General features: G+C 42.4%; 1 protein-coding gene across 4 annotated transcripts in view; it reads right to left on the bottom strand.

Moving 5' to 3' along the window:
* Positions 1 to 17,285, bottom strand: part of RUSC2 (RUN and SH3 domain containing 2) — a 106,270-nt gene that overhangs the window by 3,509 nt on the left and 85,476 nt on the right. For all 4 annotated transcript variants that reach the window (XM_073553160.1, XM_073553162.1, XM_073553163.1 and 1 more), the window contains 2 exons: positions 12,615 to 13,473; positions 8,264 to 8,419 (listed from right to left, as the gene is read on the bottom strand). In XM_073553160.1, the coding sequence (XP_073409261.1) occupies positions 8,264 to 8,419; positions 12,615 to 13,473 (1,015 nt within the window). The remainder of the gene's footprint in view (positions 1 to 8,263; positions 8,420 to 12,614; positions 13,474 to 17,285) is intronic.

Here is a 17,285-nt window from a genome sequence, read left to right as displayed (position 1 = left end):
CATGACAAATTAATGAACAAAAAAGGGAGTTCCTCCCCTTCCAAAAGCCATAACTTTTTTTTTTATTTTTGCATAGTATGAGGACTGGTTTTATGACACCATTCACTATACCATATAATGTAGTCTAAGGGGTAACATTTCTCTGGCATGTCAGAGTGAGGAGACTTATAAGCCATGCAATGCTCCTCTAGGAAATTAAATAAGCAAATTGTCTCTTCAGAGAGGAAGAGGACCAGAACTGCAGCGCTGTTTCTAATAGGTGGCGCTACCTTTCTAGTCCTCTTCTCTGAAGAGACAATTTGCATTCCATACTATGTAGTAAATAACGGAACTCCGTCATTGTTTTTTGCTGTTTGTCTTTGTTTGACTCGGCATTATGATTTGCCAGGTCAGTATGATTACAGCCATAACAAATATAGAATTTTCTATGGTTTTGTTTTGTTTTTTTAATAAAATCATGACTTAATAAAAAAAAAATAAAATTGGTTTGTGTCGCCATTTCCTGAGACTCATACGTTTTTTATTTCTCCATCAATGGAGCATGGCGAGCTGTAGTTTATAATGGCACCATTTGGGGCTCATACAATGTTTTGATCGCCTTTTCGTAGCACTTTTTGGGGAGGTGCAGTGAACAAAAAAAAATTGCAGTTCTCTTGTTTAAACTTTTTTTTATGGCGTTTCCCATATAAGTTAACTAATTGTATATTTTGAAGGATCAGAATTACCAATGCTGCAATACCAAGTGTGTTTTTTTTATTTTTGTTGGAATAAGATTCGTGGTTTAGAGAATGCCGCCGCCGATCGTCATGAAGTTGATGAGCGACAGTCGTCACGCTCCCGTCCTAAGATGCATGACCATGTCAAAATCTGCAACATTTTAGTACAAACTCCAGTTGAGCTCAAGTTTTGCGACTTTTCAAAGTTTATTATTATGCCAGAATTGTGGTGTAAAAGCTTTGATGACTCGGGCTCGTGGTCTTACAGATTCTGAATAGGTTTCCAGAAGAATCGCGTTACTGTCTCCCTATTTTAGGCTGCGTTCACATGTTCTGGTGATTCCAATACTGGAAAAAAAACAGTACTAGCGAGATCGGTGTTCGGTGCGTGTGTACGTATGTGACATCCATGTAGCCATGTGTGCCACATACCAGCGCCTGGGAAAAGCAGTACAGTTAGCTGCTCCCAGAAAAGGGCCAATAGCCATAAATGTTCCCAGGCTATTAATATCAGCTCACAGTTGTTTGTTAGCCTTTAATGGTTATTATGTGGATGATCAACTCAAAAAAATTGACGTGGGGTCCCCCCTATAGTCAAAAACCAGCAAGGCTAAACACACAGTTGCGGGCTGATATTAATAGCCTGGAAAGGAGCCATGGATATTGGCCCCCTCCCAGACTAAAAACATCAGTTCTCAGCCGCCCCAGAAATGGCACATCCATAAGATGTGCCAATTCTGGCACTTAGCCTTGCTCTGGTGCGATGGCAAGTGGGGAAATATTTGTGGGGTTGATGTCACCATTGTATTGTCAGCTGACAAAGCCCAGGGGTTAGTAATGGAGAAGCGTCTATAACAGGGTTCCCCAACTCCAGTCCTCAAGGCCCACCAACAGGTCATGTTTTCAGTATTTCCTTTGTATTGCGAAGGTGAAGCAATTATCACCGGAGCAATACTAAGGAAATCCTGAAAACATGATCTGTTGGTGGGCCCTGAGGACTGGAGTTGGGGAACCCTGGTTTATAAGACACCCCCATTACTAATCCCAGAGTAAGTTTTTAAATAAACACACAGCAAGAATAAAATAATTTATTTGAAATAAAACACTCCCGAGCCTATTTTTCTCATTTATTACACTATAAATAAAAAATAAAAAAACACCATATTCCTCACCTGTCCGACAATAATCCATTTGTCCCACGCCGTAATCTCTCTCTGCTTTATCTGGATGTCTGGATACCATACCATTCAGCCAGACATCCAGTAGGCACTGAGCTAAGCGTCAGAGTGCAGCTTCAGTGACCTGCGGTGACGTCATTGAGGTTACCGCCGGTCACTGAAGCTGCATTCCCAAGGGCAGCTAATTGTCAGCGGCCTGATGAACTGCGGTGGTCTCATTGAGATGACCGCCAGCACTGTGAGAGATTATTCACGGCGCTAGTAGTGACGTCCTGCAAGTTATCGCAGATCATTGGCTGGCTCACACTGAACTGCGCATGGCAGTAACCTCTATGACACTAAAGCTGCGCTCTGACGCTCAGCACCTCCTGGATTCATGTCTGAGCAGTCACATCATGCCACTGCTCAGCCATGTAATCCAGATGTAGCAGAGCTGGACTTCTTCGTGGACAAATGGATTGTCGTCGGACAGTTGAGGAATACGTTTTTTATTAATTACATTTTTACAGTAATAAATGGGATAATTAGGGTGGGGTGTGTTTATTTCAAATAAATGACTTTATTCTTGCTGTGAATTTTTTACAATATGTTTATGGGGCACCTCTCCATACTAGCCCCTGGGCTTGATGTCAGCTAGCAATAGAAAGCTGACATCAACCCCAACCCTATTATCTCATTTGCCACCGCACCAGGGCAAGTGGGAAGAGCGAAGCTAAGAACCAGAATTGGCGCATCTTGTGGATGCGCCATCTGGGGTGGGTGAGGGGACAATATCCCTGGCAGCTTCCCAGGCTATTAAAATCAATCCACAGCTGTCTGTTTAGCTTTTGCTGTTTAGAATTTATGGGGGGACCCTACGACATTTTTTTTCTGGGGTCCTCCATAAACTAACCAGTAAAGACTAAGAAAACAGCTGTGAGCTGTTAATAGCCTGGGAACCTTTTGGGACATTGTTCTCTTTTTCAGATTAGTAACATCAGCCCCCAGCCGTGGGCTTTCCCTCTGCTGGTTATTAAAATTATGAGGGCGTCCACGCCATTTTTTTAAACAAATTCTTTATTTTAAACATGATGTACACATCAAGGGCTGAATACAACTCCCATCATTGTCGCCTGGTTGCGTTGATCTCAGGGAGACCAGGCGACAATAATCAGAGCTGTCTTCAGTACCCAGCGCCTGGGAACAGCACAAACTGTACCACTTTTTCCCAGGTGTCGGGACGTGTCACATGGATGACACACGGATGTCATACCTGATCAGTGTGAAAAATCTGACATGTCTGTTCCACCATTGAGTACAATGGGTGTGTGTATGTCAGTATTTACGGTCTTTAAAAGGCATCACTGTGTTATCTGTGTTCTCACATATGACTGCAGGTAAAGGGACATTTACACTATATTATCAGGAACATGGGTTTCATGCAGTGTAAACAGGATGTCAATCACCTGAGAAACAGGTAAAATGCTTGTTCATCAGGCAGAAAGATGTTTTGGTTTGCTTAAAGTGAAACTGTCAGCAGGTTTTTGCTATGTAACCTGAGAGTAGCATGATGTAGAGGCAGAGACCCTGATTCCAGCGATGTGTCACTTACTGGGCTGCTTGGTGCAGTTTTGATTCAATTCCTGTTTTCTCTGCTGTAGATCTAGCAGTGCTTGCAATGCTGAGCTCTGTATAACCCCGCCCACACCACTGATTAGTAGCTTTTTGTCAATATACAGTGTACATAAATAACAGCCAATCAGCGGGGAAGCAAGAGGTACAAGACATCTAGTCCTGGAGTGATAATCTCCTGCTTATAAAACAATGATTGTACAGGGTGGGCCATTTTTATGGATACACCTAAATAAAATGGGAATGGTTGGTGATATCAACTTCCTGTTTGTGGCACATTAGTATATGGGAGGGAGAAACTTTTCAAGATGGGTGGTGACCATGGCGGCCATTTTGAAGTCGGCCATTTTGGATCCAACTTTATTTTTTTCAATGGAAAGAGGGTCATGTGACACATCAAACTTATTGAGAATTTCACAAGAAAAACAATGTTGTGCTTGGTTTTAATGTAACTTTATTCTTTCATGAGTTATTTACAAGTTTATGATCACTTATAAAATGTGTTCAAAGTGCTGCCCATGTTTTTGGATTGTTAATGCAACCCTCTTCTCCCGCTCTTGACACACGGATAGCCACACCGCAGATTAAATGCTAGCACAGGCTTCCAGTATCCGTTGTTTCAGATGCTGCACATCTCGTATCTTCACAGCATAGACAATTGCCTTCAGATGACCCCAAAGATAAAAGTCTAAGGGGGTCAGATCGGGAGATCTTGGTGGCCAATCAACTGGCCCACGACGACCAATCCACTTTCCAGGAAACTGTTCATGTAGGCATGTGCGGACCTGACCCCCATAATTGATGGTATGCTGTGGTATATGGGGTACAAAGATAGGGGGGCCATTCTTCATCAGTGCAAACCTCAATGCCACTGGATATCTGAAATTGCTCCATGATGATGTGTTGCCCTCTTTATGCACTGAAGATGGCACGTTCCCTGAATTTTTCCAGCAAGATGGTGCACCACCACATTATGGGTATCAGGGCCAAGCATTCCTACAAGGAATCTGACCCCCTTAGCAACACCGCAGAAGAAATGCTAGTCTATCAGTGTGTCAAGAGTGGGAGAAGAGGGTTGCATTGACAATCCAACACAATGGGCAGCACTTTGAACACATTTTATAAGTGGTCATAAACTTGTAAATAACTCATGAAAAAATAAAGTTACGTTAAAACCAAGCACACCATTGTTTTTCTTGTGAAATTCTCAACAAGTTTGATGTGTCTCATGACCCTCTTCCCATTGGAAAAAATAAAGTTGGATCCAAAATGGCCGACTTCAAAATGGCCGCGCCACCCATCTTGAAACGTTTCCCCCCCCTCCCATATATTAATGTGCCACAAACAGCAAGTTGATATCACCAACCATTCCCATTTTATTTAGGCAGATCCATATAATTGGCCCACCCTGTGTATTAAAACTACGTCAAACTGCTGAGCAAGTGACACATCCCTGGAATCAGGGCCTCTGTCCCTACATCAAGGTGTTCTCAGATTACCTAGGAAAAACCTGCTGACGGATTAATCCTTCTGACTAGCTCATTACACTGTGTAAACAGGACATGTAGAGAACAATGGCAGGCTATCCTCAATGACTGATCTATTACTGATTGCTAAATACCGTCTGCCTGTGCACCCAGATTATTTCATGTCCAGCAATAGGCAAAAAATTAGCCGATTAGTGCTGACATTCGGATGGTGTAAACGCAAAATAAAACTACTAAATGGAGAATATTACTACTAGTATCTCACCACAAAGTGTTAAAAGATATAATCGATATTACCGCTCCTCATTGTGCCGCACAGCCAAAAAATGATATTGTGGCTGAAAGTAATCCTACATAGAAGCGGGAACACTTGGCTTTAGATTCAGAGATAATTTCTGATTTTTATTTAATATATTATATATACAGTATACGGTATGTCATATCTGTGTAATGGGAGACAAGAAACGACTAACAGGCGCAGGTAGCGGCCTCCTCCGTGATGGACGGGTATAAGGATTGATCAGGACGGACATGTAAACTAATGTGCATCTGTCTGCGGAGATTTCGGGACGGTGGACGTGATCCGCACACAAACACTGTGAGATAACGGCGGATCGAGACTGACGAGGCTCATAATGAATCGCAGCATGGAGATCGCAGAGACGCCTGCAACCTGCCGGACGCCGAGCACAAATGGCGCTGTACATCTCGGGCCTCTACACAGAAGCCTAACATAACTCTAATAAGCTTAAAGGGTTACTCCCATTATCATAGATAGGATTGTAAAAATAAGCAATTTTGCAATTTACTATTATAATTTTCATCTGTCCTTGAGATATTAACATTTTTCTTCCATTTACAGCTTGTTGCCTAGGAGACCGACCACCGCTGTTAGGAAATAACACGTGATCACGGCGTATGTTTTGAACAGCTGACATGTGCCCGCAATGGCTGCGGGTGGAATCGCGATCCACCCGCGCTATTAACCCATTAAACGCCGCTGTCAAACGCTGAAGTGTGGGATTCCAAAAAACAAGCCCTCAGGCTGGTTTCACATTTGCGTTTTTTAGCGCTGGAAAAAAACGCACATGTGCGCATGCGTTTTTTCCCCTATATTTAACATGGGTGCGCATACCTGCGCGCTTGTAAGCGCATGTATGCGATTTTCATGCGCTGCGTTTTTTTGGGGTGTGCGATTGGATTTTCCAGACGCAGCATGTTGCATTTTTTGGCCCTGCAAAAAAGCGCATGCGCACATATGCGCACGTTTTGCGCTAAAAATGGCCATTATAGCCTATGGATGCGCATATGTGCGCACTGGCATGCTCATGTATGCGTTTTTTTGCATATGCGTTTTTTTTTTTTAACCATGGAATTTAGGGGTTTGGGTTAGAGTTAGGGTTAGTTAAGGGGGTTTAGGGTTGGGTTTTGGGTCAGGGTTAGGGTTAAGTATGGTTTGGTTAAGGGTTAGGGTCAGGGTTAGGGTCAGGATTAGGGTTAAGTATGGTTTTGTTAAGGGTTATGGTCAGGGTTAGGGTTAGGGTCAGGGTTAGGGTTATGGTTAGGGTTAGGGTTATGGTTAGGGTTAGGGTTAAGTATGGTTTTGTTAAGGATTAGGGTCAGGGTTAGGGTCAGGATTAGGGTTAAGTATGGTTTGGTTAAGGGTTAGGGTCAGGGTTAGGGGTAGGGTCAGGGTTAGGGTCAGGATTAGGGTTAAGTATGGTTTGGTTAAGGGTTATGGTCAGGGTTAGGGTTAGGGTCAGGGTTAGGGTCAGGGTTAGGGTTAGGGTCAGGGTTAGGGTTGGGTTTTGGGTCAGGGTTAGGGTTAAGTATGGTTTGGTTAAGGGTTAGGGTCAGGGTTAGGGTCAGGATTAGGGTTAAGTATGGTTTTGTTAAGGGTTATGGTCAGGGTTAGGGTTAGGGTTAGGGTCAGGGTTATGGTTAGGGTTAAGTATGGTTTTGTTAAGGATTAGGGTCAGGATTAGGGTTAAGTATGGTTTGGTTAAGGGTTAGGGTCAGGGTTAGGGTCAGGGTCAGGGTTAGGGTCAGGATTAGGGTTAAGTATGGTTTGGTTAAGGGTTATGGTCAGGGTTAGGGTTAGGGTTAGGGTCAGGGTTAGGGTCAGGGTTAGGGTTAGTTAGGGTTTAGGGTTTGGGTTAGGGTTAAGTATGATTTGGTTAAGGGTTAGGGTCAGGGTTAGGGTTAGGGTTAGGGTCAGGGTTAGGGTTAGTAAAGTCATGGTTTGGGTAGTGTGAGGGGCCACCTAAAAATGTTGTAAAAAAACGCAAACGCGGTAAAAACGCACTAAAAACGCATACAAACGCTTAAAAACGCTGCGTTTTTTTCATGCATGCTCATAAAAATGCTTGAAAAAAACGCAGCAGTTGTATGCTTTTGTATGCGTTTTTTCAATGCGTTTTTTTGCGGGAAAAACGCGCTGCAAAAAAAAGCAAGTGTGAAACTAGCCTCACATGGCCGTATTGACGGAAAAATAAAAAAAGTTATGGCTCTGGGAAGAAGGGGAGCTAAAAGCAAAAACGAAAAAGGGCTCCGTCATGAAGGAGTTAAAGGGAATCTGTCAGCAGGTTTTTGTTATGTAATCCAAGATAAGAGTGATGTAGGGGCAGAGACCCTCATTCCTGCTACGTGTCACTTACTGGTCTGAGTTTTTCTGATCCAATACAATCAGTGTTTTATCAGCAGGAGATTATCACTCCAAGACTATGTGTCTCGTGCCTCCTGGTCCAACCCTGCTCTCCCACCACTGATTAGAAGCTTTCTGTCAATATCCAGTGTACACAAATAACAGCCAATCAGTGGTGTGGGCGAGGTAATACAAGGCTCAGCATTCAGAGCTGTGCAAGATATGTAGCAGAGAAACTGTGATTCTCTCTCAACTGCTGTACCCAGTAAAATAAGTGATACATCGCTGGAATCAAGGTCTATGTCCCTACATCATGTTGCTGTCAGATTACATAGCAAAAACAGAGGATATAAAATTTAGAAAAGTAGCAGAAATCCATCAATCATTTTATTTGTTTCTTTGACAAGTCAGGAGATGATTTTTGGGTGCAGTTTAAATATCTCAAACCTAATGGAGGGCTACAGCATGGTGGGGTGTTTCAGGTAAGGCATGTACTGTGGCCTGGAGGGCCATGAAAAAGCCACTCTGCTTTGGCCAGGGTATGTACATAAAGGAAGCCCTTGCAAAATATTATTTGCTGTCATTGTAAATGACAAAATGTAAGGAAAGTTCTGCTGCGGAACTTACGGTTGGTTCTGGGAAGAAGGGGACACAGATGAGGCTCCTCTTTCCGCTGCGATGCTTTCCTTCTCCGAGGTTACTTCTCCCCAGATTCCTGCGCTCACCGTCTGAGCCACCATCTGGAACACAGACTTATCGAGGCTCAGCCAGCCGGAGGGCGGCCTGCGGGAAAGAGACCCAGAGACATCAGTGGTCATCAAACATTTACAGCAAAATAAGGGTGGAGAAAAACCTGATGAAAAAGTGCTCAAAGTAGATTCTACCTGCAGCGTCTGTATCAGACATTCATACGTGAATATCACAACAAATCCAGTACTGTGATGTAGTTTATTAACAGACACTCCTCAGTAAATACATTACAAATCTTGTACCAAACCAGAGTTTCAGTCTCTATTATTACATTACTGATCCTGAGTTACATCCTGTGTTATACTCCAGAGCTGCACTCACTATTCTGCTGGTGCAGTCACTGTGTACATACATTACATTACTGATACTGAGTTACATCCTGTATTATACCCCAGAGCTGCACTCACTATTCTGCTGGTGCAGTCACTGTGTACATACATTACATTACTGATCCTGAGTTACATCCTGTATCATACTCTAGAGCTGCACTCACTATTCTGCTGGTGCAGTCACTGTGTACATACATTACGTTACTGATCCTGAGTTACATCCTGTATTATACTCCAGAGCTGCACTCACTATTCTGCTGGTGCAGTCACTGTGTACATACATTACATTACTGATCCTGTACTGATCCTGAGTTACATCCTGTATCATACTCCAGAGCTGCACTCACTATTCTGCTGGTGCAGTCACTGTGTACATACATTACATTACTGATCCTGAGATACATCCTGTATTATACCCCACAGCTGCACTCACCATTCTGCTGGTGCAGTCACTGTGTACATACATTACTGATCCTGAGTTACATCCTGTATTATACTCCAGAGCTGCACTCACTATTCTGCTGGTGGAGTCACTGTGTACATACATTACATTACTGATCCTGTACTGATCCTGAGTTACATCGTGTATATACTCCAGAGCTGCGCTCACTATTCTGCTGGTGCAGTCACTGTGTACACACATTACATTACTGATCCTGAGTTACATCCTGTATTATACCCCAGAGCTGCACTCACTATTCTGCTGGTGCAGTCACTGTGTACATACATTGCATTTCTGATCCTGAGTTACATCCTGTATATACTCCAGAGCTGCACTCACTATTCTGCTGGTGCAGTCACTGTGTACATACATTACATTACTGATCCTGAGTTACATCCTGTATTATACTCCAGAGCTGCGCTCACTATTCTGCTGGTGCAGTCACTGTGTACATACATTACTGATCCTGAGTTACATCCTGTATTATACCCCAGAGCTGCACTCACTATTCTGCTGGTGCAGTCACTGTGTACATACATTACATTACTGATCCTGTACTGATCCTGGGTTACATCCTGTATTAAATTCCAGAGCTGCAGTCACTATCCTGCTGGTGCAGTTACTGTGTACATACATTACATTATTGATCCTGAGTTACATCCTGTATTATACCCCAGAGCTGCACTTAGTATTCTGCTGGTGGAGTCACTGTGTACATACATTACATTACTGATCCTGAGTTACATCCTGTATTATACCCCAGAGCTGCACTCACTATTCTGCTGGTGTAGTCACTGTGTACATACTGTACATTACATTACTGATCCTGAGTTACATCCTGTATTATACCCCAGAGCTGCGCTCAGTATTCTGCTGGTGCAGTCACTGTGTACATACATTACATTATTGATCCTGAGTTACATCCTGTATTATACTCCAGAGCTGCACTCACTATTCTGCTGGTGCAGTCACTGTGTACATACATTACATTACTGATCCTGTATTGATCCTGGGTTACATCCTGTATTATACTCCAGAGCTGCAGTCACTATTCTGCTGGTGCAGTCACTGTGTACATACATTACATTACTGATCCTGTACTGATCCTGGGTTACATCCTGTATTATAACCCAGAGCTGCACTCTCTATTCTGCTGATGGAGTCACTGTGTACATACATTACATTACTGATCCTGAGTTACATCCTGTATTATACTCCAGAGCTGCACTCTCTATTCTGCTGGTGCAGTCACTGTGTACATACATTACACTACTGATCCTGAGTTACATCCTGTATCATACTCCAGAGCTGCACTCACTATTCTGCTGGTGCAGTCACTGTGTACTTACATTACATTACTGATCCTGAGTTACATCCTGTATTATACCCCAGAGCTGCACTCACTATTCTGCTGGTGCAGTCACTGTGTACATACATTGCATTTCTGATCCTGAGTTACATCCTGTATATACTCCAGAGCTGCACTCACTATTCTGCTGGTGCAGTCACTGTGTACATACATTACATTACTGATCCTGAGTTACATCCTGTATTATACTCCAGAGCTGCGCTCACTATTCTGCTGGTGCAGTCACTGTGTACATACATTACATTACTGATCCTGTACTGATCTTGGGTTACATCCTGTATTAAACTCCAGAGCTGCAGTCACTATCCTGCTGGTGCAGTTACTGTGTACATACATTACATTACTGATCCTTTACTGATCTTGGGTTGCATCCTGTATTAAACTCCAGAGCTGCAGTCACTATCCTGCTGGTGCAGTTACTGTGTACATACATTACATTATTGATCCCGAGTTACATCCTGTATTGTACCCCAGAGCTGCACTCAATATTCTGCTGGTGGAGTCACTGTGTATATACATTACATTACTGATCCTGAGTTACATCCTGTATTATACTCCAGAGCTGCACTCACTATTCTGCTGGTGGAGTCACTGTGTACATACATTACATTACTGATCCTGAGTTACATCCTGTATTATATTCCAGAGCTGCACTCACTATTCTGCTGGTGCAGTCACCGTGTACATACATTACATTACTGATCTTGCACTGATCCTGAGTTTCATCCTGTATATACTCCAGAGCTGCACTCACTATACTGCTGGTGCAGTCACTGTGTACATACATTACATTACTGATCCTGAGTTACATCCTGTATTATACCCCATAGCTGCACTCACTATTCTGCTGGTGCAGTCACTGTGTACATACATTACTGATCCTGTACTGATCCTGAGTTACATCCTGTATTAAACTCCAGAGCTGCAGTCACTATCCTGCTGGTGCAGTTACTGTGTACATACATTACATTATTGATCCTGAGTTACATCCTGTATTATACCCCAGAGCTGCACTCACTATTCTGCTGGTGTAGTCACTGTGTACATACTGTACATTACATTACTGATCCTGTACTGATCCTGGGTTACATCCTGTATTATACCCCAGAGCTGCACTCACTATTCTGCTGGTGCAGTCACTGTGTACATACATTACATTATTGATCCTGAGTTACATCCTGTATTATACTCCAGAGCTGCACTCACTATTCTGCTGGTGCAGTCACTGTGTACATACATTACATTATTGATTCTGAGTTACATCCTGTATTATACCCCAGAGCTGCACTCACTATTCTGCTGGTGGAGTCACTGTGGACATACATTACATTACTGATCCTGAGCTACATCCTATATTATACTCCAGAGCTGCACTCACTATTCTGCTGGTGCAGTCACTGTGTACATACATTACATTACTGATCCTATATTGATCCTGGGTTACATCCTGTATTATACTCCAGAGCTGCAGTCACTATTCTGATGGTGCAGTCACTGTGTACATACATTACATTACTGATCCTGTACTGATCCTGAGTTACATCCTGTATTATACTCCAGAGCTGCACTCACTATCCTGCTGGTGCAGTCACTGTGTACATACATTACATTACTGATCCTGAGTTACATCCTGTATTATACTCCAGAGCTGCACTCACTATTCTGCTGGTGCAGTCACTGTGTACATACATTACATTACTGATCCTGTACTGATCCTGAGTTACATCCTGTATTATACTCCAGAGCTGCACTCACTATCCTGCTGGTGCAGTCACTGTGTACATACATTACTGATCCTGAGTTACATCCTGTATTATACTCCAGAGCTGCACTCACTATTCTGCTGGTGCAGTCACTGTGTACATACATTACATTACTGATCCTGTACTGATCCTGAGTTACATCCTGTATTATACTCCAGAGCTGCACTCACTATCCTGCTGGTGCAGTCACTGTGTACATACATTACTGATCCTGAGTTACATCCTGTATTATACTCCAGAGCTGCACTCACTATCCTGCTGGTGCAGTTACTGTGGACGACTACTCAGGTGCCATCCAAAAGCCTCCAGTTGAGCTGAATCTTACCTGTTGGTTGGCTTTCCTTCACTCATAGTCCTCCTCGACCCAAATAAGTGTCCCCATTTCCTGGCCGGGCTGCTCTGTGCATTCTCTTTAGCCGCGCCTTGCTCTTGACCACCGGTTTGAGTGGTCTTTTGTGAGTCCCCGGTCTCTTTTTCCCGCCCCCGTTTAAGTTCATTGAGAACAGATTCGGGGGGACTTCCCATCCACGACTTGCGATTATCTTTTTGTGTCTCATCACCCATTTCTTTCTTACAAGTTTTGTCTTCCACTGTTCCTTCCACACAAGGACAAGCCTCTGCTCCATCGATAACACCCTCTCTGGGTGGTGGCACTTTTTTAGGTGTCCCACCATTTCCAGGCCTTCTCCTATCTTGGCGTGTAAACCTGGTGGTATCACTTGAATTCTCAATATAGACCTGAGAGCTCTGCATCAGTTGGTACCACCACCCGGCCTGCTTGTCACGCTTCACTTCCATTGTACTCCCTTTCTTGTGCTCTTCATCAAATTCCACAGCGGCGGCACCTTCACCTGTCGGCCTCTCGCTACTGCTGGACTCTTCTGAAGATGTCTTCTCAAGACTTTTCTTCTCTTGGCTCATCTGTTCTTCTTCATCTCGGCTTCTCATGAGCTGTATGGTGGAGTGAACGGACTGCATGAGGTCCTGCTTCACGCGGAGCATCTCCTTTTTCTGCTGCTGCTCCCGTCTCATCTGGACCAAGTGGTGCTCAAACAGAAGGTCCAAGTCAAATGGTAAAAGAGACAGTGGTTGAAGAAGGAGAAGAAGTTCTTCAAACAAAGGCTGACAAACTCCATGTGAAACAGACAAGAAGCCAACAGGGTCATAGTGGGCCCAAACGATATCTGGAGGACAGAAAAAGTCATACATCATTCTAGAATTATTCCATAAAAATAAAAAATCTGACTACACAATACACCTACAGGAACTTTGTGACCTCCCATTCTACATACATAGACATTAATATGGATTCAGACCCTTTGCAGATATTAAAAATCACACCTCATCACCATCTTATCCCAGCTCATGCCCCACCTCACCACCCTGCATACCCAATCCCTAATCCATCTCTTTAGCTAATCAGCAACCGATGATGTTTTACCTTCCTACCAAACACACAACTAGAGATGAGGGAACCCTAAATTATAAGTTTGTGGGTCGTACTGGACAGTTAGTGTGAAGTACTAAACACTGAACTCCAGAAGCGCATTGCAATGTTTGGGGTTGGAAGAAAAGGGAGAGAGAGAATTCAAAAGTTCGGGTTACCATTGTTTCCAATGGAGTTTGGGTTCTGGTTCAAGTTCGGGTATAGTTCTATTATCCGAACAGAACTTTGGAATAAAGTTTGGGTTGGGCACCAGAACCTGAACTTCCATGCGTCCGCCCTACACACAACCATTAAACCCTTTCTTAAGAAGTTATCCCTGCCCTGACCCAACATCTATGTCCAGCAATTGCCCCATATTACTACAGATATGAAAAAATAGAAAAGTAGCCAACTCACCAGTAACTGCCTCAGGTGCTCGGAACGGCCGTGTAGACACAACGTGGACATCCAAATAGAAAAATGCGAAGTTGTTCCAGCTCCTTAAAAAATGGTTTCTTTATTAAGTCATTTTAAAATTCAAATAGAAAGTGGCATGCTCTCATGTGGACATTGGCCAAGGTATATCAGAGGCAACGCGTTTCGATCAGAAGATCTTTCTCAAGCCGCACCTGACCCCAATACATGGCCCTCCTATATAGATGGAAACCACCAATAGTAGTGTGTATTGGGGTCACATGATATATTCAAAGGTCCTTCAGAGAAATACACAATACATATATAAAAAAATTAGTAATGTAACATAAGATCGTTCCGTTTATTCAAACCAGCAGGAGATCGGGTGTTCAAATGATATATCCAATAAGCCTCACGTGTAAGGAGACGTCGCCTGGAGCCTCCACCACGTGAGGACATAATTACAGGCTCTATGCCCTGCACCTGGAAACATGCCGTGCTTCGAGCAGGATGTTCTATGAAATGTCTAGACGCAGCTGAAACGCTGCGATTGTGACTGGTGGGATTAATTATACCGTATAGATGTTCTCTGATTCTTACTTAGAGTTTCCTAGCGGTGCACCCAATGTATGAGAACTTGCGGGCACTGCAGTCAATGTTGTAGACTACATTAATAGAATTGCAGTTTATGTACTGTTTGATTTTAAAATTAATAGGATTATATATAGACTGAAAACTCTTAGTCACAACCGCATGCTTGCAAGTTTTGCAATTGTTAGTCCCGCATTTAAAGAACCCCGAGCAATTTAACCAAGTTTTACTGTTTTTTTTTATTTTCCAGTGAAAACATACCGGGAGATATTTTGCTACCAATAGTGGGTGCTCTGCGTGACACTACATTAATTCCCTCTTTTGAAATTTCGGCACGTTTTTCATCTTCATGAAGAATGGGTAGATATTTGGTTACAATTTTTTTTAATATCAGAGAACTGAGAACTATGTTGGAAACAAATATATGGTTTTTTCTTCATTTCTTCTCTAGATTTTCTTTTGTAATTTGGAGAAATTAATTCTTTGCGATCCCTTTTCCGGGCTAATTGTTGAGCCCTATTAATCATCCAAGATGGATAGCTACGATTTTTAAGTTTTTTTGATACATAGGAAAATTCCTCAGTTAGTGCCACTTCAGCACTGCAATTACGTTTAATTCTAGTGCACTCTCCCGCCGGAATGGATTTAATGGTGTGCTTGGTATGGCTACTTTTAGCGTGCAATATAGTGTTGCCGCATAACGGTTTATGGTGCGTTTTAGTAGAAATAACGCATCCATCAATGCCCCTTAGATCCAGATCCAAAAATAATATTGAGGTGGGATTATGTTTATATGTAAATTTAATATTGTAGTCATTAGAATTTATATAATGGATGAAGTCTGGTATGGCAGATACCTCTCCACCCCATATAAGAAGGGCATCATCGATATATCTGCCATACCATACTATCTGATCCAAAAAGGGATTCAAAGCAGAAAAAACAAATTCCAACTCCCAAAGCGACCACTAGATTGGCGAGGGAAGGTGAAAATTTAGCTCCCATCGCCACTCCTGTCTTCTGTAAATAAAAATTGCCGTCAAAAGAAAAAAATTATGTGATAGCAAAAAACTTGTCACCTGCAAAATGTAGTTATTTAAATCCATTGAATAATTACTATATTGAATCAGATGAAACCGCAATGCGCGGATTGCTAGGTCATGAGGGATGCAAGTGTATAACGACACGACATCACAACACATCCAAGAATATTTGGATGACCAGATTTTATTCGCAAACATGTGAAGAACTTGTTTAGTGTCCCTAATGTATCCGGGAGGTCTCTGGACAAGGGGTTGCAACAATGAGTCAACCCATTGACCAAGATGTTCGTTAGCTGAGCCGAATTTAATTATAAGGACATTGTTGCCTGCATTGAATCTTTTCATTGCTAATGCAATAGCGTATTGCGATCATGGCTACAGATTTAACCAGAGACCGTTCCAGCAAGGCTGCACATGTTTTCTCCAATCAGCTGGACATGAATGCTGCTGCACCAGGTCTTAAGGAGAGTCTCACAAAATTGGAGAAATTGTCAATACAAGAGACGAAAATTTGGTGGGATCATACTACACTAAATAATTATATTGCTAAACAAATGACACCCAGAGGTCTCCGCATCAAAAAACTCCCGACTACAGTACACTCGGAAGAGTTCAGCAAGGAATGGAATACCATTCTGAGCAATTGCACACTGAATTTAATGAGACTGATTTTAAAATACGAGGACATTAAACTCAAAGAAATTTAGCAAGAAATGGATGTGATAAATTCTTCCATGATGGAATTTAAATCTCTAGCACAGTTTGATTCTCTAATTGCCAGTATGGATGAGAAAATCACGGCATTAGAAGACGACATAATGGACCGTAAAAAGAGAAAATTCACCAGAGACTTAAATGATTATTCAACTGACAAGGTATATCAGTGGGGCAATTGGGAAACTGGTAACAGAACACCCAAATCCATTTTGAAAAGTAGTCATGCTCACCATAAACAAAAAAATCAAAAATCCAAAATAACCAAATCGCATTTGAATTTTATGTCATCAGATCCTGACTCATCTGATTACCAACTTAGTGCATCAGATGTTTCATTAAATGAGAGCTTCATCAATGCCCCAAAAAAGGATTTTCGCCCTTTAACCCCTTCACCCCCAAGGGTGGTTTGCACGTTCATGACCGAGCCAATTTTTACAATTCTGACCACTGTCCCTTTATGAGGTAATAACTCTGAAACGCTTCTATGGATCCCGGTGATTCTGACATTGTTTTCTCGTGACATATTGTACTTCATGATAGTGGTAAAATTTCATTCAAATAACTTGCGTTTATTTGTGAAAAAAATGGAAATTTGGCAAAAATTTTGAAAATTTCGCAATTTTCCAACTTTGAATTTTTATGCCCTTAAATCACAGAGATACGGCACACAAAAAACTTGAACATTTCCCACATGTTTACTTTACATCAGCACAATTTTGGAACCAACATTTTTTTTGTTAGGAAGTTATAAGGGTTAAAAGTTGACCAGCGATTTCTCATTTTTGCAACACCATTTTATTTTTAC

The sequence above is a fragment of the Dendrobates tinctorius genome, unplaced genomic scaffold (genome assembly GCF_039654945.1).
Source record: "Dendrobates tinctorius isolate UK_male_01 unplaced genomic scaffold, ASM3965494v1 ptg000197l, whole genome shotgun sequence".
NCBI lineage: Eukaryota > Metazoa > Chordata > Amphibia > Anura > Dendrobatidae > Dendrobates > Dendrobates tinctorius.
The sequence above is the reverse complement of the archived record's forward strand: the minus strand, read 5'-3'. Positions and strand labels throughout refer to the sequence as shown.